This window comes from Oncorhynchus tshawytscha, linkage group LG26 (genome assembly GCF_018296145.1).
Source record: "Oncorhynchus tshawytscha isolate Ot180627B linkage group LG26, Otsh_v2.0, whole genome shotgun sequence".
Taxonomy (NCBI): domain Eukaryota; kingdom Metazoa; phylum Chordata; class Actinopteri; order Salmoniformes; family Salmonidae; genus Oncorhynchus; species Oncorhynchus tshawytscha.
This window is the reverse complement of record NC_056454.1, coordinates 615,985-638,682: the sequence shown is the minus strand read 5'-3', so window position 1 is coordinate 638,682 and position 22,698 is coordinate 615,985. Positions and strand designations below refer to the sequence as shown.

Here is a 22,698-nt window from a genome sequence, read left to right as displayed (position 1 = left end):
TTTGGGGCAAACCAACACACATCACTTTGTACCACTCTTCATATTTTCAAGCATGGTGGCTGCATTATGTTATGGGTATGCTTGTCATCGGCAAGGACTGAGGAGTTTTTTGTTTTGCCTAACTTGCTGACCACACCGCTCGCATCACGTGCGCTGCAAAATAAATGTACACATACATGTTATTCAATCATTGCACCCACACTGCTTGCGTGCCGACGAGCGTCTGCATTGCCAAGCGTGAAAATAGAAGTTTCTTCTATTTGTGATGCAGGACACGATGCAAGTCCTGCCTCTCCCATCTCCTCATTGGCTTTTAGAAGCATATACCCACGACCCATCTCCTCATTGCTTATACCCACGTGGGTGATTGATAGATGAACATGTCGGTTGTGGTAATGCACCTTATTATGAAAGTTAGTTGCCAATCGCCATATAAAGTCCAAAGAAGAAAAAGCCTGGAAGGAGGAGAGATGACTAGAAATTATTTGGCTGATCGTTTTATGTGTGGATTAATTGTCGGAGTGGCTACAGGTTCATCTGCCTCACCTAAAGCCTATTCTTGTGGGAAGCTGCTATAGACCACCAAGTGCTAACACCCATCATTCATTGAATCAGATGGCTCATTCACCACAAAGCCTACGTATCCAAGTATAACTGATAAATTATGAAAGACAAGAATTGTAATGTAATTTTTAATTATTTAAAGTGAGTGTGGAAGAGGTGATAAACAGCAATATTTTTTTCAACAATGACCAACCCCTGGGGTCTGACAACTTGGATGGAATATTACTGAGGATAATAGTGGGTGATATTGCCACTCCTATCTGCCATATTTTCAATTTAAGCCTACTAGAATGTGTGTGAGGGAAGCAAAAGTTACCTAAGAATAGTAAAGCCTCCTTTACTGGTTCAAATAGCTGACCAATCAGCCTGTTACCATCCCTTAGTAAACTTTTGGAAAAATGGGTCAATGCAGATAGTCCGGGTAGCTGTGGAGTCGATGTCTGCTCCCCCGCAAAAATCAAATTAGCATAATACAAATTCTAAATGTCTGTTCTAATCTAGAGATGTCTGTTTAGTTGTATCGGATGCGTCTCAATCCATCAGCCGATGTCGCACTTCTGCACCACAAGCATCTTGGGACTCATCTGAAGTCGGTACAGCCGGTCTGCCGACTTCTGTCTGTAGCCTCCGAACAGTTTGGGCTACACAATAATATGACCCCTCTGTGGAAAGGTGTGTGAATACTTTCTGATTGCACTGCATGTCAAAGTGTGTCAAATATGTAAGTTGAAAACACCATTTTAAAAGCAGTGTGTGTGTGTGAGTATTCCTAACCTTGCCAACAGACAAAAAGAGCTGTGATTGGATCAGTGGTTCACTGATTAGGGCCTTGATGGGCTTGGCAAAAGTAACAAGGCGTGATGTGTAATTAAACTACTTGTTTTGGAGAACATTTCAAATCAAATCAAATCAAATGTTATTTGTCACATACACATGGTTAGCAGATGTTAGTGCAAGTGTAGCGAAATGCTTGTGCTTCTAGTTCCGACAATGCAGTAATAACCAACAAGTAATCTAGCTAACAATTCCAAAACTACTGTCTTATACACAGTGTAAGGGGATAAAGAATATGTACATAAAGATATATGAATGAGTGATGGTACAGAGCAGCATACATAAAGATATATGAATGAGTGATGGTACAGAGGCAAGATACAGTAGATGGTATCGAGTACAGTATATACATATGAGATGAGTATGTAAACAAAGTGGCATAGTTAAAGTGGCTAGTGATACATGTATTACATAAGGATGCAGTAGATGATATAGAGTACAGTATATACGTATGCATATGAGATGAATAATGTAGGGTATGTAACATTATATTAGGTAGCATTGTTTAAAGTGGCTAGTGATATATTTTACATCATTTCCCATCAATTCCCATTATTAAAGTGGCTGGAGTTGAGTCAGTGTCAGTGTCAGTGTGTTGGCAGCAGCCACTCAATGTTAGTGGTGGCTGTTTAACAGTCTGATGGCCTTGAGATAGAAGCTGCTTTTCAGTCTCTCGGTCCCAGATTTGATGCACCTGTACTGACCTCGCCTTCTGGATGATAGCGGGGTGAACAGGCAGTGGCTCGGGTGGTTGTTGTCCTTGATGATCTTTATGGCCTTCCTGTAACATCGGGTGGTGTAGGTGTCCTGGAGGGCAGGTAGTTTGCCCCCGGTGATGCGTTGTGCAGACCTCACTACCCTCTGGAGAGCCTTACGGTTGTGGGCGGAGCAGTTGCCATACCAGGCGGTGATGCAGCCCGCCAGGATGCTCTCGATTGTGCATCTGTAGAAGTTTGTGAGTGCTTTTGGTGACAAGCCGAATTTCTTCAGCCTCCTGAGGTTGAAGAGGCGCTGCTGCGCCTTCTTCACGATGCTGTCTGTGTGAGTGGACCAATTCAGTTTGTCTGTGATGTGTATGCCGAGGAACTTAAAACTTGCTACCCTCTCCACTACTGTTCCATCGATGTGGATAGGGGGGTGTTCCCTCTGCTGTTTCCTGAAGTCCACAATCATCTCCTTAGTTTTGTTGACGTTGAGTGTGAGGTTATTTTCCTGACACCACACTCCGAGGGCCCTCACCTCCTCCCTGTAGGCTGTCTCGTCGTTGTTGGTAATCAAGCCTACCACTGTTGTGTCGTCCGCAAACTTGATGATTGAGTTGGAGGCGTGCGTGGCCACGCAGTCGTGGGTGAACAGGGAGTACAGGAGAGGGCTCAGAACGCACCCTTGTGGGGCCCCAGTGTTGAGGATCAGCGGGGTGGAGATGTTGTTGCCTACCCTCACCACCTGGGGGCGGCCCGTCAGGAAGTCCAGTACCCAGTTGCACAGGGGCGGGGTCGAGACCCAGGGTCTCGAGCTTGATGACGAGCTTGGAGGGTACTATGGTGTTAAATGCCGAGCTGTAGTCGATGAACAGCATTCTCACATAGGTATTCCTCTTGTCCAGATGGGTTAGGGCAGTGTGCAGTGTGGTTGAGATTGCATCGTCTGTGGACCTATTTGGGCGGTAAGCAAATTGGAGTGGGTCTAGGGTGTCAGGTAGGGTGGAGGTGATATGGTCCTTGACTAGTCTCTCAAAGCACTTCATGATGACGGAAGTGAGTGCTACGGGCGGTAGACATTTAGCTCAGTTACCTTAGCTTTCTTGGGAACAGGAACAATGGTGGCCCTCTTGAAGCATGTGGGAACAGCAGACTGGTATAGGGATAGATTGAATATGTCCGTAAACACACCGGCCAGCTGGTCTGCGCATGCTCTAAGGGCGCGGCTGGGGATGCCGTCTGGGCCTGCAGCCTTGCGAGGGTTAACACGTTTAAATGTCTTACTCACCTCGGCTGCAGTGAAGGAGAGTCCGCATGATTTCGTTGCAGGCCGTGTCAGTGGCACTGTATTGTCCTCAAAGCGGGCAAAAAAGTTATTTAGTCTGCCTGGGAGCAAGACATCCTGGTCCGTGACTGGGCTGGTTTCCTTCTTGCAGTCCGTGATTGACTGTAGACCCTGCCACATACCTCTTGTGTCTGAGCCGTTGAATTGAGATTCTACTTTGTCTCTGTACTGGCGCTTAGCTTGTTTGATAGCCTTGCGGAGGGAATAGCTGCACTGTTTGTATTCGGTCATGTTACCAGTCACCTTGCCCTGATTAAAAGCAGTGGTTCGCGCTTTCAGTTTCACGCGAATGCTGCCATCAATCCACGGTTTCTGGTTAGGGAATGTTTTAATCGTTGCTATGGGAACAACATCTTCAACGCACGTTCTAATGAACTCGCACACCGAATCAGCGTATTCGTCAATGTTGTTATCTGACGCAATACGGTGGTTCTTTGGGATCATCACGCGACGTCCTGACAACTGAGACACAGAAATGTTATTCCCATGAAACGTGTCTAGAACATTCATATCTTATGTTCTGAGAACATGGCAACCATATTCTGTGTATGTTTGGTGTATGTAAGAAATATTTTCCTAAACCACAGAAAACTGGACATATGAATGTTTTTGTAACGTTCCCATGAAAAGTGTCCAGAACATGAATGTATTATGTTCTGAATACATGGTAACCATGTTCTGGGTAAGTTCTACTTGACAATTAAGGGAATGGTCTCTTGGAAACATTCCGTGTACATCACGGGAACATTCCTATGAAATCATTAGTTAATGACCTAATGAGACTCTTAAGGTTCTCTGGTTGTGGGAACGTTTTATGTTAGCTGGGCAGGCCTTGTTTGTGTTCTTACGCTAAGCCCTTTAGACTGTAAACAGTTATCAGTGTCGTCATCATCACACAGAGCATGGCTTATTGGCTGTGCCTGCATGACTGACTGGAAAACAGTTAGGGGTCAGAGTTCCAGTCATCAGAAGTGTGTGTTGGGTGAGATGGCTGGGTGTCTTTAGTAATTTAGGGAAATCTTGTGACTTGAGATGATTGACATCACAATGTTCACTGTTCTGGAGAAGGGGTTAAGAAACTTGAACTCTACAAGTGTTTGTGTCATGTTTGTTTGTGTCATGGGTGTACATGTGTTTTTTTTGGGGGGGGGGGTTACTATCCTTGTTGAGACCAGAGGTCCTCACAAGGATAGTAGAACAGGGACATTTCGCGGGATCCCACAAGGAAAAAGGATATTTTAGGTTTAGGGGTTAGGGTTAGAATTACGGTCAGAATTACAGTTAGGGATTTGGTGTAAAGGTTAGAGTTATGGTTAGGGATAGTTTTAGGGTTTGGGAAAATAGGATTTTGAATGGGAATCAATTATTTGTCTGTGTGTGTTATCATGTACCTGGGGAGGATAACCCAAGTACATGACTGAAAGACACATCGCTCTTTCTTTCAGGGTGTGAGCTCACGATTGTGTTTGTTCGTGTGTGTGTATATTGCAGGCACTTGAGGAATCATCCGGCCAGAGAGCCAGCAGCAGCAGAAGATTTAGAGAAGAGACAGTGGTTTCAGAGACAGCTGGTATAGTGGGAGAGAGGATATATTACCTATACTGAGAGGAGGAGGACACGGGGTTCTAGACCACACAGCAGATCCCTGACAACACGCTCAAAGCAGCAGTGAGGGTATGGACCAACACTCTCACTCACTCACTCACTCACTCACTCACTCACAGACAGACTGACACACACATGTCAATCTCAATCGGACAGGACTTGAGTTGTGTGTGTGTTTGGTTCTACTTTGTTATGCTTCTACACACACGCGCGTACGCATGCACACACATCAATCTCAATTATCACGCACCCCAGTCGGACAGGACTTGAGTGTGTTTAGGTTTGACTTTTTATGCTGTGTTTTAGGCTCTTAGCAGTATACCTTTAGCCTCTATATCTTAGTCTGAAATGTTGAGTGGTAGTGTTAACGTGATGCTATTTCAAGGGTGGGTATCTATTTGTTTATTTTGGACTATCTGAGGTAATCTGTGAAGTTCACACTGAGCATGTTGATTTTACTGATACCAGGTCTTTGTTGGCATTTGACAGTGGGTGGACTAGTTTAGCGTTTCAGTCAGTAATTAGAGAGAGACTTGGCTCCCACTGTGAGAGACAGACCAGAGATACATTCCAGATGCTTCTACACCAGCCTGTAAATTAAGCAAGGAGGGGATAATAGGCCTCTGTTCCCAAAGCAATGCGCACCACCCCCTCTACCCTTGTACTGGGGTGTGTTCAGTGAGGTGAATGGTTCAGAATTTTAGTGAGGTGTTCAGTGAGGTGAAAGGTTCAGAGTCAGATGGACTGTTTTTATGTCTCTGTGTCCAGTATGAAGGAAGTTATTGGAAGTTTTGTGAGCCAATGTTAGCATGAGTTCATTTGACTTTAAGGACATAGATAAAGGGCCTCATTCCCAAAATCCCAAAGTATCCCTTTAAGTATAGAGCTGACCAGATTCCCTATTTTATCTGCCAGACAATTATATCGCAAACAACACTAAGTAGACTTCTACTATTCCAACCTTTTCCTTGTCTCTCCTCCTGGACCGACCTCTGAACTCTTCCCCCTTCCATTCTCGGCTCTCCACTGCCTTTTCCTCCCTCCTCCCACCTTCCATTCCCCTCACCTCCCTTTCTGGTCTCCACTTGTCCATTCTGTCTTTCACCTCTTCTCTCCCCTCTCTCAGAGCCCTCCCTCTTACTCTTTCCTGCACCTCTAATCTCCACTGTCCTTCCCCTCCCACTTTCCTTCACCTCGCACCTCAATTTGACCCCTTTTCCACCTCTCCTCCCCCAGGTTGTGAGAGTGACGCGGAGACGGACTCAGTCTTCAGGATGGCGGCAGACAGTAACAAGGATTCACTGCACTACCGCCGCTCGCTGGTCATCGAGCCTAAAACGACCACGCAGTTCAACCAGTTCCTGCCCACCAAGGACAAGCCAGCGGCCTATGTGCCAGCGCCGCTCCGCAAGAAGCGGGCCGAGCGCCACGAGGACAGCCGCCGGAGCTGGGCCAGCCCCATGTACACGGAGGAAGATGGCACCTTCACCAGGTAGCAGAGTCATACACACATCTGTAGCCTATACACCAGAAATCAGCTGCCTCTAATCTTTGACCGCAGGTGCTGCTCTAGCAAATCCTTTCAGATCTCTCAATGGTTAAGTTATCGAGAGGGATGGGGCTCATTTCCTTACTCTTTCTTCCCTCCACTATTTTTAATGGAACATGCTTACATTACTTTATCACTCTATCACAACCGTTTCCAGTGATTGACGTTAGCCTTTTTTTGTCAATATCAATATCAACATACTACTCATCTGAGGACGTAACCCAGTTTGCACATAATGTTCTGAAAACCATATGTTTCTTTGAGCTTTGTGAGAGTGTGGTTGTCCTATGGTTATTATGCATAAAACCATCCCACAACTTTCTCAGAATGGTGTAGGATCGTTGCTTGGCTTTGGAACATTGTCAGCACATTTAAGGAACTTGACAAAAAAAAACAATTGTCTTGGTATTTCGTTACTTTAACAGAATGATTCCTAAAAGTTCAAACATGGTTACAATTATTTTACATTTTGGTAAGGTTCTAGGAACATTGGGAATGTTCACAAATAGTTCAGAATATGTTAATAAACAAAGTTTTTCTGTGGGAATTTCATAACTTCAGCATAACATTTCCTACAGGTTTCCTCATGGTTCTATTTAAAGTCATGTTCTCATTGTTCCGAGAACGAAAACTGTCCATAGAAACCATATGAAAGCTTTAGTAACGTTCAGAGAACGCTCTAAGAACGTTATTTAAAAACATACACATTCCATTCTCAGCATCACCAAAACTCTCTCTAACCTCTTTCTCGTGAACTGTGTTCAGGTGTGTTGGCCGCACCCACTAATTGGCCACACCTGATATTTATGAGTTCTTGTTTTCTTTGAAATGGGGTTGGTTTGAACAGACATAAATGAACAGGTTTACATGAGTAAAAAAACATAGCATGCTACTGTAGCTCCATACTGGTGGCAAAGTGGACGGATTCCATGGATAGAGAAGAGTAGATCATAGGTTTAAATCTCACTGACGCCGTGCCACAATAAAACATAAATGTGTTTCCATGATTAATGCCTAATTTCCATGTGTCCTATCTGTGCTTGGTGTTCAGTTAATCCAAACTAGCTAGCCGTGTAACTAAAAATCTTATTGAAACAGGTTCCCAGAAGGTTATTTAGTTACTTTAAAATAACCTATAATGTCCTTCCAGGAAAACTTTCAGGGAACCATAGTAAAATGTTCATCATAACCTCACTGCAACCTAAAAAGTAAAGTTCCCAAAACAGGTGAAATGTACACTTCCGTTCTCAGAACGTTTAATGAACTTTTAATGGTTTTAATGGTCAGGAACCAATGGTCGCAGAACCAATGGTTGTTCATACAACTTCCAATGAACCAAACAAGCTACCTGGGAAGTATTGGTGTTCGGACACAACCATAGTACAGTGTTTGCCAAACTTACTATATGAATAAGCTGCTTCTGGTTACTATTAAAAGGTCCCCTGTTTGATGGAGCCCTGTTTTAAATCCAACATAACCTTCCTTTTTTTCTTTCGATCTATCTTCCCTCTGCTACTGCCCCCCCCCCCACCTCCCTCCAGTACTTACAACACTCAGCCACCACACACTGCCCCCTACCAGCCCCCCAAACTGAAACCCACCAACATCCCGTACGTTGAGCGCTCCCCGGTGGTACTCCCCAGGATCGACCGCACCTTGGTGCCCCGGCTGGTCAAATGAAAGAAGCGTGCCCTCCTGAGGCATGAAAACCACCATCAAGACCATCATCCCCGACATCGAGCGGGATGACGTCATCTCTCAGAAGGTAAATCCGCCCCAAGATGGTCGGCGGTGGAGACCACTGTTGGGTGCCGCTGACCGCTACCACCCAATGTCCAACCTGAGCCATGGGCCATGCCCGCTTGACCCAAGAGGCTGAGGGTGGGGAGAACCGGGAGCAAAGAGGGGATGGGCACCCCAAAACGGACTACATGCTGCTGAAGAAGTTTGGGGTGGTGCTCTGGGTGGAGGTGAGGGCAGTGGGTATCCAAGGTCAGAGGTCATATCTAGGTACATCAGCCAATCCGATGGTCGGTCTGTGCCCACTACCAGTAGCGAGGTCAACCTGCAGAAGATATTGGCGATTACGGAGGCGAGCCGGCTGAGATGCAAGAAGAGTATGATGATGATTGAGAAGTTAGCCTTTCTGAACACTTAGGAACTAGAATGGCAGTCGAAACAACAATAGCGCTTCAGTGCCTGTTGCTCTCAGGGAAAATCTCATGTGGCACTCCAAACCCTATATAGGGCATTACTTTTGTCCAGAGCCACATAGGGCTGCCGTTTCAGGCTCTAGTGAAAAGTAGTGCACTATAAAGGGAATAGGGTGCCATTTGAGATTGAGCCTGGAATCTCTGGATTGTGTATAGTTGTTTTCGTCTTACCCACCCCCCGTTTGATCCTTGTGTGTGTGTGTGTGTGTGTGTGTGTGAGCTGTTTAGTTCTAAGAACACTTTTCTGTCTGTTGTTGACATGCCCTAAATGGCATGTGGATATGCCTTGTTACCGAGTGGTGCTTGCCTCATAGAAGGGTTAGTCAGGTAACTTAATTAAGCATGTGGATATGTCTTGTTACCGAGTGGTGCTTGCCTCATAGAAGGGTTAGTCAGGTAACTTAATTAAGCATGTGGATATGCCTTGTTACCGAGTGGTGCTTTCCTCATAGAAGGGTTAGTCAGGTAACTTAATTAAGCATGTGGATATGCCTTGTTACCGAGTGGTGCTTGCCTCATAGAAGGGTTAGTCAGGTAACTTAATTAAGCATGTGGATATGCCTTGTTACCGAGTGGTGCTTTCCTCATAGAAGGGTTAGTCAGGTAACTTAATTAAGCATGTGGATATGCCTTGTTACCGAGTGGTGCTTTCCTCATAGAAGGGTTAGTCAGGTAACTTAATTAAGCATGTGGATATGTCTTGTTTAGTGGTGCTTGCCTCATAGAAGGGTTAGTCAGGTAACTTAATTAAGCATGTGGATATGTCTTGTTACCGAGTGGTGCTTGCCTCATAGAAGGGTTAATTCTATCCCAAGAACCAAACCTTACATACTTACTGGAACATGTTTATAAATACTATTTGACTGTAACTGTATTTTGAACACATAAACATTCCACCAGGGGTGGAAATGTAGCAACATAACCCACTGCTTAAAAAGACCTTGGTTGTTTTAAATGTTTATCTTCAGCTTTTGAGAAAGTGGATTGGATTAGGATAAACAAATTGCCTTTTTTAAACCCAGGTTGTGGTATTTTCTGAAACCATACATGCTATACGATTCTGAAGCTCTAAAATGCAACACCCTAAGTGAATGACCTTTCTGTACAACCTGTAAAACTGCTGCTAACCTTTTTGAAGTGCTATTGCTAAAGACACCACCACATGAATACTGTTGTCAAAGTCCATCGGATTTAACTGACACAAGACCCTACTCACATTCGTTGTTTTTCTGCTCGTGAATTGACTTTGACGGTGAATTTAAAAAGATGTTGTCACCGCTATTTGAATAACACAGTGGGTGTTTCTCAATATGCAGCCTACCGTGCTCAGAGCATGCAAATTGGCGCACGGGAGAGTTGGCGCATGAGTCAAAATCAAAGTATGCAAAACAGAGCCCGGTGGGCACTTTTTGGGTGTGTACTCCGTGTGTACATGTTTTGAAACATGCATAGATCGACGCAAGCCTCAATGAAAAGTATGCACAGAAATATGATGTACCATGTATAAAAAAGGAAGCAAAAGGTATTGAAATGAATGGCGGCTATTGAAGCGAGAGAAAATCATCTCTGACTTCGGAATGAAATATTGCCAATTCACATCTCATATTGCCTGACTACATTATTTTATTTTGATACCTTAATAAACACACACTGTGTTAATTTTGGCACGTTTACCTGCCTACGATACCCACTGTAGTGTGCATAGATCAATAGCCCATAGTAAGTCAATAGGGCTAACTGTCTGGCTAGTTAGCTAACCATGAAGAATTGGCTGTGTGAGTTTTGCCTCGTAAACTAGCTAGCTATCTAGATTATTACGTTTCACTTTTAGTTAGCTGATAATTAGTAAAAGTTTGCTTTGTGTGCATCTTGTTTATTCTCTTTTGCCATTGTCCTGGCTGGAACAAGGTTCAGTGAATAGGGAGGTGGAGCGTGAGGATTAAAAAAAAATGTGTACCTTTATTTAACTTGGCAAGTCAGTTAAGAACACATTCTTATTTACAGGGACTGCCTAGGAACAGTGGGTTAACTGCCTTGTTCAGGGGCAGAACAACAGATTTTGTTTTACCTTGTCAGCTCAGGGATTTGATCTTGCAACCTTTCAGTTATTGGTCCAATGCTCTAACCACTTGGCTACCTGCCGCCAAAATAATACAGTAGGGGGAGTACGAGTGCTTCTCAAATGTAATATTTTATGCATTCTCCACACTCTCATCCTCACTAGAACATACTCAAGAGAACGTCCTTTGAGAATACACTCAGAGCATGAGAGAGTGGAGCACGGGAGTAAGCATATTGAGAAACACCCAGTGTCTCCTCTCAACGTCACATTGACTTGGGCAGCAAGGAGCAGTATTAGCACAGTGGGGTGAAAAGGGGTTTGAACATGGGTAAGCTCTACAATATATTAACTCAGCAAAAAAAGAAACGTCCCTTTTTCAGGACCCTTTCTTTCAAAGATAATTCGTAAAAATACAAATAACTTCACAGATCTTCATTGTAAAGGGTTTAAACACTGTTTCTCATACTTGTTCAATGAACCATAAACAATTAATGAACATGCACCTGTGGAACGGTCGTTAAGACACTAACAGCTTACAGACGGTAGGCAATTAAGGTCACAGTTATGAAAACTTAAAACAATAAAGAGGCCTTTCTACTGACTCTGAAAAACATCAAAAGAAAGATGCCCAGGGACCCTGCTCATCTGCGTGAACGTGCCTTAGGCATGCTGCAAGGAGGCATGAGGACTGCAGATGTGGCCAGAGCAATAAATTGCAACGCCTAAGACAGCGCTACAGGGAGACAGGACAGACAGCTGATCGTCCTCGCAGTGGCAGACCACGTGTAACAACACCTGCACAGGATCGGTACATCTGAACATCACACATGCGGGACAGGTACAAGATGGCAACAACAACTGCCAGAGTTACACCAGGAATGCACAATCCCTCCCCATCAGTGCTCAGACTGTCCGCAATAGGCTGAGAGAGGCTGGACTGAGGGCTTGTAGGCCTGTTGTAAGGCAGGTCCTCACCAGATATCACTGGCAACAATGTTGCCTATGGGCACAAACCCACCGTCGCTGGACCAGACAGGACTGGCAAAAAGTGCACTTCACTGACAAGTCGCGGTTTTGTCTCACCAGGGGTGATGGTCGAATTTGCGTTTATCGTCGAGGGAATGACCGTTACACCGAGGCCTGTACTCTGGAGCGGGATCGATTTGTCATTGCAGGCAATCTCAACGCTGTGCGTTACAGGGAAGACATCCTCCTCCCTCATGTGGTACCCTTCCTGCAGACTCATCCTGACATGACCCTCCAGCATGACAATGCCACCAGCCATACTGCTCGTTCTGTGCGTGATTTCCTGCAATACAGGAATGTCAGTGTTCTGCCATGGCAGCGAAGAGCCCGGATCTCAATCCCATTGAGCACGCCTGGGACCTGTTGGATCGGAGGGTGAGGGCTTGGGCCATTCCCCCCAAAAATGTCCGGGGACTTGCAGGTGCCTTGGTGGAAGAGTGGGGTAACATCTCACAGCAAGAACTGGCAAATCTGGTGCAGTCCATGAGGAGGAGATGCACTGCAGCTGGTGGCCACACCAGATACTGACTGTTACTTTTGATTTTGACCCATCTGTTGTTCAGTGACGCATTATTCCATTCCTGTTAGTCATGTCTGTGGAACATGTTAAGTGTATGTCTCAGGTGTTGACTCTTGTTATGTTCATACAAATATTTACACATGTTAAGTTTGCTGAAAATAAACGCAGTTGACAGTGAGAGGACATTTCTTTTTTTTTTTTGCTGAGTTTATAACTCAAGCTATTGACTCAAGCTAATCTCCCAGACGCGCGTAACATAGGATGGCATCATGGCGGCTGTCAACAGACTGTGGGACAACTAACAAGGAATTTTGTTTCCGCGCAGATTTTTTCATCACTGATCCTTTGGACATGATTTCGCAGGTGTGGCATCTTTTGAATTTCGGAAGGGGAGGGGACATTTGACCCAAGCTTTGGCTGAGAGTTTCCATTTAGGGAGGTCTTGGTCTTGTTAGTATCTTTACCCATAATTATGCAGTGCATTTGGAAAGTATTCAGGACCCTTGACTTTTTCCACATTTTGTTACATTACAGCATTATTCTAAAACGTATTAAATATTTTTTTCTCATCAATCTACACACAATACACCATAATGACAAAGCAATTTCTTTGCAGATGTATTAAAAATAAAATCCCGAAATACCCTATTTACATAAGTATTCAGACACTCGAAATTGAGCTCAGGTGCATCCTGTTTCCATTGATCATCCGTGACATGTTTCTACAACTTGATTGGAGTCCACCTGTGGTAAATTCAATGAATTGGACATGATTTGGAAAGGCACACACCTGTCTATATAAGGTCCCACAGTTAACAGTGCATGTCAGAGCAAAAACCAAGCCATGTCGAAGGAATTGTCCGTAAAGCTCCGAGACCTGATTGTGTTGAGGCACAGATCTGGGGAAGGGTACCAAAACATTTCTGCAGCATTGAAGGTCCCCAAGAACACAGTGGCCTCCATCATTTTTAAACGGAAGATGTTTGCCACCACCGATACTCTTCCTAGAGCTCGCTGCCTGGCCAAACTGAGCAATTGGGGGAGAAGGGCCTTGGTCAGGGAGGTGACCAAGAACCCAATGGTCACTTTGACAGATCTCCAGAGTTCCTCTTTGGAGATGGGAGAACCTTCCAGAAGGACAACCATCTCTGCAGCACTCCATCAATCAGGCCATTATGGTGGACTGGCCAGATGGAAGCCACTCCTCAGTAAAAGGCAAATGACTGCCCGCTTGGAGTTTGCCAAAAGGCACCTAAGGACTCTCAGACCGTGAGACACAAGATTCTCTGGTCTGATGAAACCAAGATTGAACTCTTTTGCCTGAATGCCAAGCGTCACGTCTGGAGGAAACCTGGCACCATCCCTATGGTGAAGCATGATGGTGGCAGCATCATGCTTTGGGGATGTTTTTCATTGGCAGGATCTGGGAGAGGGAAAGATTAACGGAGCAAAGCACAGAGAGATCCTTGATGTAAACCTGCTCCAGAGTGCTCAGGACCTCAGACTGGGGCGAAGGTTCACCTTCCAACAGGACAATGACCATAAGCACACAGCCAAGACAGCACAGGAGTGGCTATGGGATAAGTCTCTGAATGTCCTAGAGTGGCCCAGCCAGAGCCTGGACAGCAAACCTTCCCATCCAACCTGACAGAGCTTGAGAGGATCTGCAGATGAATGGACGAATCTTCCAAAATACAGGCGTGCCAAGCTTGTAGCGTCATATCCAAGAAGACTCAAGGCTGTAATTGCTACCAAAGGTTCTTCAAAAAAGTATTGTGCAAAGGGTCTGAATACTTATGTAAATGTGATTTTTCACACACTGTTTTTTTGCTTTGTCAATAATAGGGTATTGTGAGCAGATTGAGGGATTTCTCTTTTGGATTTAATTTTAGAATAAGGCTGGAATGTAACAAAACGTGGAAAAAGTCGAGGGGTCTGAATACTTTCCGAATGCACTGTATAATCTCCCCCCCAGAACGTAATTGAAAATCTGATTCAAAAAGGATTTCCGAGATAAACCCCACACTGTCACCAAGACACTACACCAAAACAGACCTGGGTTCAAATACTATTTTAAATCAACTCTCAAAGTATTTTTGTAGTATTTGAACCCAGGTCTGCACAGTAGTGGTAGATGATAATAGAGTGCAGGTTTGTTACTAAGGAAGACATGAAAACATGAAATTCCCCAATGCTGTGTGACGGGATGAAAGTTGTTGCTATCTTGAGTCCATGGCCACGTGAAAACACATTCCGTGCACACACACTCACAAACACACATACACGTTCCTTATCACTAACACACACACAGCATTTATGTCTGACACACACTCACAAAAAACTATCCATTTAAAATCAAATCCAATTTTATTTGTCACATGCGCCAAATACAACGGGTATAGACTTTACTTTGCAATGCTTGCTTACGAGCCCTTCCCAACGATGTAGAGTAACACATTTTATAATAGTAATCCTGTACATAAGAATGAAGCTATATACAGTGACTACCAGTACCATATCAATGTGCCAGACTATGAGGTATTTCAGGTAAATATGTACATAAAGGTAGGGTAAGGGGACTAGGCTTCAGAATATACACTGCTCAAAAAAATAAAGGGAACACTGAAACAACACAATGTAACTACAAGTCAATCACACTTCTGTGAAATCAAACTGTCCACTTAGGAAGCATCACTGATTGACAATACATTTCACATGCTGCTGTGCAAATGGAATAGACAACAGGTGGAAATTATAGGCAATTAGCAAGACACCCCCAATAAAGGAGTGGTTCTGCAGGTGGTGACCACAGACCACTTCTCAGTTCCTATGCTTCCTGGCTGATGTTTTGGTCGCTTTTGAATGCTTGCGGTGCTTTCACTCTAGTGGTAGCATGAGACGGAGTCTACAACCCACACAAGTGGCTCAGGTAGTGCAGCTCATCCAGGATGGCACATCAATGCGAGCTGTGGCAAGAAGGTTTGCTGTGTCTGTCAACGTAGTGTCCAGAGCATGGAGGCGCTACCAGGAGACAGGCCAGTACATCAGGAGATGTGGAGGAGGCCGTAGGAGGGCAACAACCCAGCAGCAGGACCGCTACCTCTGCCTTTGTGCAAGGAGGAGCAAGAGGAGCACTGCCAGAGCCCTGCAAAATGACCTCCAGCAGGCCACAAATGTGCATGTGTCTGCTCAAACGGTCAGAAACAGACTCCATGAGGGTGGTATGAGGGCCCGATGTCCACAGGTGGGGTTGTGCTTTACAGCCCAACACCGTGCAGGACGTTTTTCATTTGCCAGAGAACACCAAGAATGGCAAATTCGCCACTGGCACCCTGTGCTCTTCACAGATGAAAGCAGGTTCACACTGAGCACATGTGACAGACGTGACAGTCTGGAGACGCCGTGGAGAACGTTCTGCTGCCTGCAACATCCTCCAGCATGACCAATTTGGCGGTGGGTCAGTCATGGTGTGGGGTGGCATTTCTTTGGGGGGCCGCACAGCCCTCCATGTGCTCGCCAGAGGTAGCCTGACTGCCATTAGGTACCGAGATGAGATCCTCAGACCCCTTGTGAGACCATATGCTGGTGCGGTTGGCCCTGGGTTCCTCCTAATGCAAGACAATGCTAGACCTCATGTGGCTGGAGTGTATCAGCAGTTCCTGCAAGAGGAAGGCATTGATGCTATGGACTGGACCCCAGACCTGAATCCAATTGAGCACACCTGGGACATCATGTCTCGCTCCATCCACCAACGCCACGTTGCACCACAGACTGTCCAGGAGTTGGCGGATGCTTTAGTCCAGATCTGGGAGGAGATCCCTCAGGAGACCATCCGCCACCTCATCAGGAACATGCCCAGGCATTTTAGGGAGGTCATACAGGCACGTGGAGGCCACACACTACTGAGCCTCATTTTGACTTGTTTCAAGGACATTACATCAAAGTTGGATCAACCTGTAGAGTGGTTTTCCACTTGAATTTTGAGTGTGACTCCAAATCCATGGGTTGATAAATTTGATTTCCATTGATCATTGTGTGATTTTGTTGTCAGCACATTCAACTATGTAAAGAAAAAAGTATATATAAAAGTATAAGAATAAAAAACAGAGTAGCAGCAGCATATGATGTGTGTGTGTGTGTGTGTGTGTGTGTGTGTGTGTGTGTGTGTGTGTGTGTGTGTGTGTGTGTGTGTGTGTGTGTGTGTGTGAATGTGTGTGGGTTTTGTGTGAGAGTGTCATAGTCAGTGCAAAATAGGGTCATTGCAGGAAGTCCAGGATCCAGTTGCAGAGGTATTCAGTCCCAGGGTCCCTAGCTTGGTAATGAACTTGGAGGGGACTATGGTGCTGAACACTGAGCTGTAGTCTATGAACAACCTTCTCACATTAACTACAAGGCCAAAAGTATGTTTTGATCTTGGTTAGTGACTCTTCGTTAGTTCCCTCTTCTGTTTGAGCGACATTTTGTTTTTCTAGCTGAGGAAAGTAACAGTAGCATCCACATTAATGTAGAAGTGTTTAGAAAGATATTCTGTTCTTATCTACAATAAAAGTTACTCAAATGATACAATATATTATTTACCATTAATATCTATTGGGCACAAAATCATCTGAAACACAACCAAAACAAACACCAAATGCATCCAACAAGTTTGTAGAGTCACAAGCTTGATGTTTTCATTGCGTGCTAGGAATATGGTTCCAAACACTACATTTTTGACTACTTTAATAGGCATACAAGTGAATTTGTCCGAATACTTTTGGTCCCCTAAAATAGGGGGACTATGTACAAAAAGTGATGTTATTTCTAAACAGTTCAGCTGATATGGATGACAATAGCGTCAAATTGAAGTTAGACAGTCTGTACTTTAACCTCATAGTCATTGCATCATTTCAAATTGAAAGTGCTAGAGTACAGAGCCAAAACAACAACAACATTTTCACGGTCTTTTTGTCTACTTTTGGAGCTCAACTGTAGTTATTTCCACTCTTGTTCAGGTGGGAGAGGGCAGTGTGAAGTGCAATTAAGATTGCATCATCTGTGGATCTGTTGGGGCGAATTGGAGTGGGTCCAGGGTGTCTGGGATGGTGATGTGTGTCATAACCAGCCTTCCAAAACACTTCATAATTACAGATGTGAGTGCTACAGGTCGGGAGTCATTTAGGCAGGTTTCCTTGGAGTTCATGGGAACAGGGACAATGGTGGTCAGCTTGAAACATGTTGGGATTACTGACTGGGACAAGGAGAGATTTAAAATGTGTCTGAGGCATCTGGATGTATTTCCCTCATGTTAAACTCCTGTAGAGTTTCCAGTCACACACACACACACACACACACACACACACACACACACACACACACACACACACACACACACACACACACACACACACACACACACACACACACACACACACACACACACACACCTACCTAGCAGGTCAAAGGAAGGGGGTACTTTAGCTGTGATACAAAGCCACCTTCAACAAAAAGGAAACCAAAACCCCAGGAGAAAGTAGAGTGGCTCTAGCCATCCCTTAACACATCTTACTTTACCACCAATCCTAACATTAACCATTAGATTGAGAGAAGAACACCAGACAGTGGTTAGGAATCACTTTACCTCTACTTACTCCCAGAATAGGGAAAAGAAGTCTGGCCCAAATGTGACATTTTTGTCTGTGTGGTTCTCTTCTCTGGTTCTCCTAGACTGCTCCAAAAGCGTGCCGTTGCTAATGACGGGTGAGTTGACTATGTCTGTTCCAAGGAATGTGGCATGGTCGCTTACTCTCCGCTTTTGCCTTTGTGTTGCTGCTCTCGTTTACTAGCGCCCTCACTCGCTGGCTGACTGCTATACGCTGACACTGACACATTGCTGGGGATTGAGTGATGTAGGGCCAAGCCAAGGGGGGTGGGACACAGCAAGCTCCACAAATCTCTATTGACAAAGCAACAAAGTGGAGTGAGAGGATTGTACACACAATACCAATATGCTGTCATCCAATCAAACATACTGTGTGTTATGTACAGCTAAGAGTTATAATTGTTGAAGCACAGGTTGTAGACTGCCGTAATAGGTTGGTTTTGTGTAACAGAAAGATATATTTATAGCATTATGATTCAGAAGTTTACAGGTAAGTCAAACAGAGTGAATGTTTTTGGCCAAGTCAACTTCGAAAGCTTTTTTTGTATGAAAGGGATGGCTGAGATATACAGCTTGTTTTTTCTAACCTCATACAGCATTAGCTTGTGTTTTCTAACCCATTAGCCTAAAACAGCATTAGCTTGTGTTTTCTAACCCATTAGCCTAAAACAGCATTAGCTTGTGTTTTCTAACCCATTAGCCTAAAACAGCATTAGCTTGTGTTTTCTAACCCATTAGCCTAAAACAGCATTAGCTTGTGTTTTCTAACCCCTTAGCCTAAAACCGCATTAGCTTGTGTTTTCTAACCCATTAGCCTAAAACAGCATTAGCTTGTGTTTTCTAACCCATTAGCCTAAAACAGCATTAGCTTGTGTTTTCTAACCCATTAGCCTAAAACAGCATTAGCTTGTGTTTTCTAACCCTTAGCCTAAAACAGCATTAGCTTGTGTTTTCTAACCCATTAGCCTAAAACAGCATTAGCTTGTGTTTTCTAACCCATTAGCCTAAAACAGCATTAGCTTGTGTTTTCTAACCCATTAGCCTAAAACAGCATTAGCTTGTGTTTTCTAACCCATTAGCCTAAAACAGCATTAGCTTGTGTTTTCTAACCCATTAGCCTAAAACAGCATTAGCTTGTGTTTTCTAACCCATTAGCCTAAAACAGCATTAGCTTGTGTTTTCTAACCCATTAGCCTAAAACAGCATTAGCTTGTGTTTTCTAACCCATTAGCCTAAAACCGCATTAGCTTGTGTTTTCTAACCCATTAGCCTAAAACCGCATTAGCTTGTGTTTTCTAACCCATTAGCCTAAAACCACATTAGCTTGTGTTTTCTAACCCATTAGCCTAAAACAGCATTAGCTTGTGTTTTCTAACCCATTAGCCTAAAACAGCATTAGCTTGTGTTTTCTAACCCATTAGCCTAAAACAGCATTAGCTTGTGTTTTCTAACCCATTAGCCTAAAACAGCATTAGCTTGTGTTTTCTAACCCATTAGCCTAAAACAGCATTAGCTTGTGTTTTCTAACCCATTAGCCTAAAACAGCATTAGCTTGTGTTTTCTAACCCATTAGCCTAAAACAGCATTAGCTTGTGTTTTCTAACCCATTAGCCTAAAACCGCATTAGCTTGTGTTTTCTAACCTCATACCGCATTAGCTTGTGTTTTCTAACCCATTAGCCTAAAACAGCATTAGCTTGTGTTTTCTAACCCATTAGCCTAAAACAGCATTAGCTTGTGTTTTCTAACCTCATACCGCATTAGCTTGTGTTTTCTAACCCATTAGCCTAAAACAGCATTAGCTTGTGTTTTCTAACCCATTAGCCTAAAACAGCATTAGCTTGTGTTTTCTAACCTCATACCGCATTAGCTTGTGTTTTCTAACCCATTAGCCTAAAACAGCATTAGCTTGTGTTTTCTAACCCATTAGCCTAAAACAGCATTAGCTTGTGTTTTCTAACCCATTAGCCTAAAACAGCATTAGCTTGTGTTTTCTAACCCATTAGCCTAAAACAGCATTAGCTTGTGTTTTCTAACCCATTAGCCTAAAACAGCATTAGCTTGTGTTTTCTAACCCATTAGCCTAAAACAGCATTAGCTTGTGTTTTCTAACCCATTAGCCTAAAACAGCATTAGCTTGTGTTTTCTAACCCATTAGCCTAAAACCGCATTAGCTTGTGTTTTCTAACCCATTAGCCTAAAACCGCATTAGCTTGTGTTTTCTAACCCATTAGCCTAAAACAGCATTAGCTTGTGTTTTCTAACCCATTAGCCTAAAACAGCATTAGCTTGTGTTTTCTAACCCATTAGCCTAAAACAGCATTAGCTTGTGTTTTCTAACCCATTAGCCTAAAACAGCATTAGCTTGTGTTTTCTAACCCATTAGCCTAAAACAGCATTAGCTTGTGTTTTCTAACCCATTAGCCTAAAACAGCATTAGCTTGTGTTTTCTAACCCCTTAGCCTAAAACCGCATTAGCTTGTGTTTTCTAACCCATTAGCCTAAAACAGCATTAGCTTGTGTTTTCTAACCCATTAGCCTAAAACAGCATTAGCTTGTGTTTTCTAACCCATTAGCCTAAAACTGCATTAGCTTGTGTTTTCTAACCCATTAGCCTAAAACCGCGTTAGCTTGTGTTTTCTAACCCATTAGCCTAAAACCACATTAGCTTGTGTTTTGTGACTCAACTGTTGTTTATATGTTTGCTTACTAATACATGTTGTTACGTATACTAATACAACATACGTGTTGTTTGTGATACTTTTTAGTCTTAATAGTGTTAAGTAGATGTTTTTCTTTCATTATTATTAATGAATGTTGAACCTTGAAATGGTGTTGGTTTACTGTGTACTTACAATTTAAAAAAAACATTGTTTAAAAGTATGTTGCAGTTGAAAATCACAGTTAATTTAATTGATATTTAGTTTAACATTTTTGCTACACATTTTGAGCACATTTCTGATTGGTATGTCCTATTGACATCTTGATTTGCACAGTAGTCTGTTACGTAGGCAGATAAACAATTATTGATGAGCATCAGGTCATGACCTTATTTCGCTATAGCTCATGTTAGTGTGATGGAATGCAAGTGTCCCAGCATTCTGGGATTGGACTGGATTTGATGCATACATTTATAGTCTACTTTATGACTAACATCAGTGTTGTGCACAGTAGGTGTATGCTCCTCGCTGGTGGTCCAATGCCTGTAACTGAGTTGACACTGAACCCAAACCTTTAAACCCTCTTCCCTGGCGGTGTGTAGGAGCAAATCAATGACAGACCTTGCAGTGGACCAGGCAGCACTGAAGCAGGTATGCCACGAGGAACTACAGAAGATCAGAGAGCAGGTCAAGGAGAACGAGGACCAGTGGCAGGATGTGAGTGTATATATACCTGCAACCACCACACACCTGGGCTGTGTTCAGTAGGCATAATGTAACAAAATGTTTTGTAATGCTAAATAAAAATGTGTGTTTATTATTGGATTAGGAAATCCTGGGGTGTATTCACTAGGAACCAAACAGGATGAAACTGGGAGGGACCTACCTCTATTTGTCCAATAGAAACCCTCGTTTTGGTTGCAATACGTTTTCCCTTGCAAAGCGTTTTTCGACAGTGTACACTAATGGATACACCCCTGCTAGTCCCTCCCTGTGTTAGCCCTTTGGTTAGGTTTGGAGCCAAATGAACCCTGTATGCCCCACATGTCCGCTCACCACCAGGGGTCGCACACATTCACCCCAAAAGACTGCTGTTACACTTGACTTAAACCCTCCCTAATATAATAATCAAGACATAACGAATTGATGAGCTAGGCCTGTTTAATCATCACCAATTGTAGTGTCTTCAATCATGTCAATATATAGGCTATGGTTATTGTGACCTTGTCTGAAATTAGTACACAAGTCAAAGCCATCCCACCTGTCAACAAGTAGCAACATGTGATAGATAAGTCTAGTAAGTATTTGATACGGGGAGAACGGAAATCTGAAGAGAACAGCTATTTTGGCCCAGTGTGGTGAAAGGAGAATGTGTTTTGTAAAGGTGGAGAGAGCGAGAGAGAGCTCAGGAGAAGACAAACAATTGTTTAAACATCACTGCCCTCGTTAAATGTCTTCATTGAAGGAGGCACAGCTGAGATTGTATATTAAGGATCACCACATAATACCTCATCCTACTTTTAGATCTATATTTCCTCATTTGAGTATACACTCAGGCCTGCAGTGGCAACTAAACGCTTATAACACCAAGACAATATTCTGGGAAAGATTACCAATCTTTCAAGGTCATTCCAGAATGTTCCACAGTGTCTAACTAAATTCATGTAATTATTCCACAAACTCCTACAACATGCAGTATATGAGTGTGTGTTATTGGTCAAGGCATCATTCTTACACCTACTCATTTATGGGTTTGTCTTTATTTTTACTATTTTCTACATTGTAGAATAAATGTGAAGAGTTCAAAACTATGAAATACCACATATGAAATCATGCAGTAACCAAAAAAGTATTAAATTATATGTTATATTTGAGATTCTTCAAATAGCCACCATTTGCCTTGATGACACCTTTGCACACTCTTGGCATTCTCTCAACCATCTTCATGAGGTAGTCACCTGGAATGCCTTTCAATTAAC

At 43.5% G+C, this 22,698-nt stretch overlaps 1 protein-coding gene across 1 annotated transcript in view; it reads left to right on the top strand.

The window, feature by feature from the left end:
- The window catches only part of lmo7a (LIM domain 7a), a 111,680-nt gene that overhangs the window by 42,625 nt on the left and 46,357 nt on the right, over window positions 1–22,698 (top strand). The window contains exons 4-7 of the mRNA XM_042306929.1: window positions 4,936–5,014; window positions 6,286–6,541; window positions 18,126–18,158; window positions 21,322–21,436. Coding sequence (XP_042162863.1) covers window positions 4,936–5,014; window positions 6,286–6,541; window positions 18,126–18,158; window positions 21,322–21,436 — 483 coding nt within the window. The remainder of the gene's footprint in view (window positions 1–4,935; window positions 5,015–6,285; window positions 6,542–18,125; window positions 18,159–21,321; window positions 21,437–22,698) is intronic.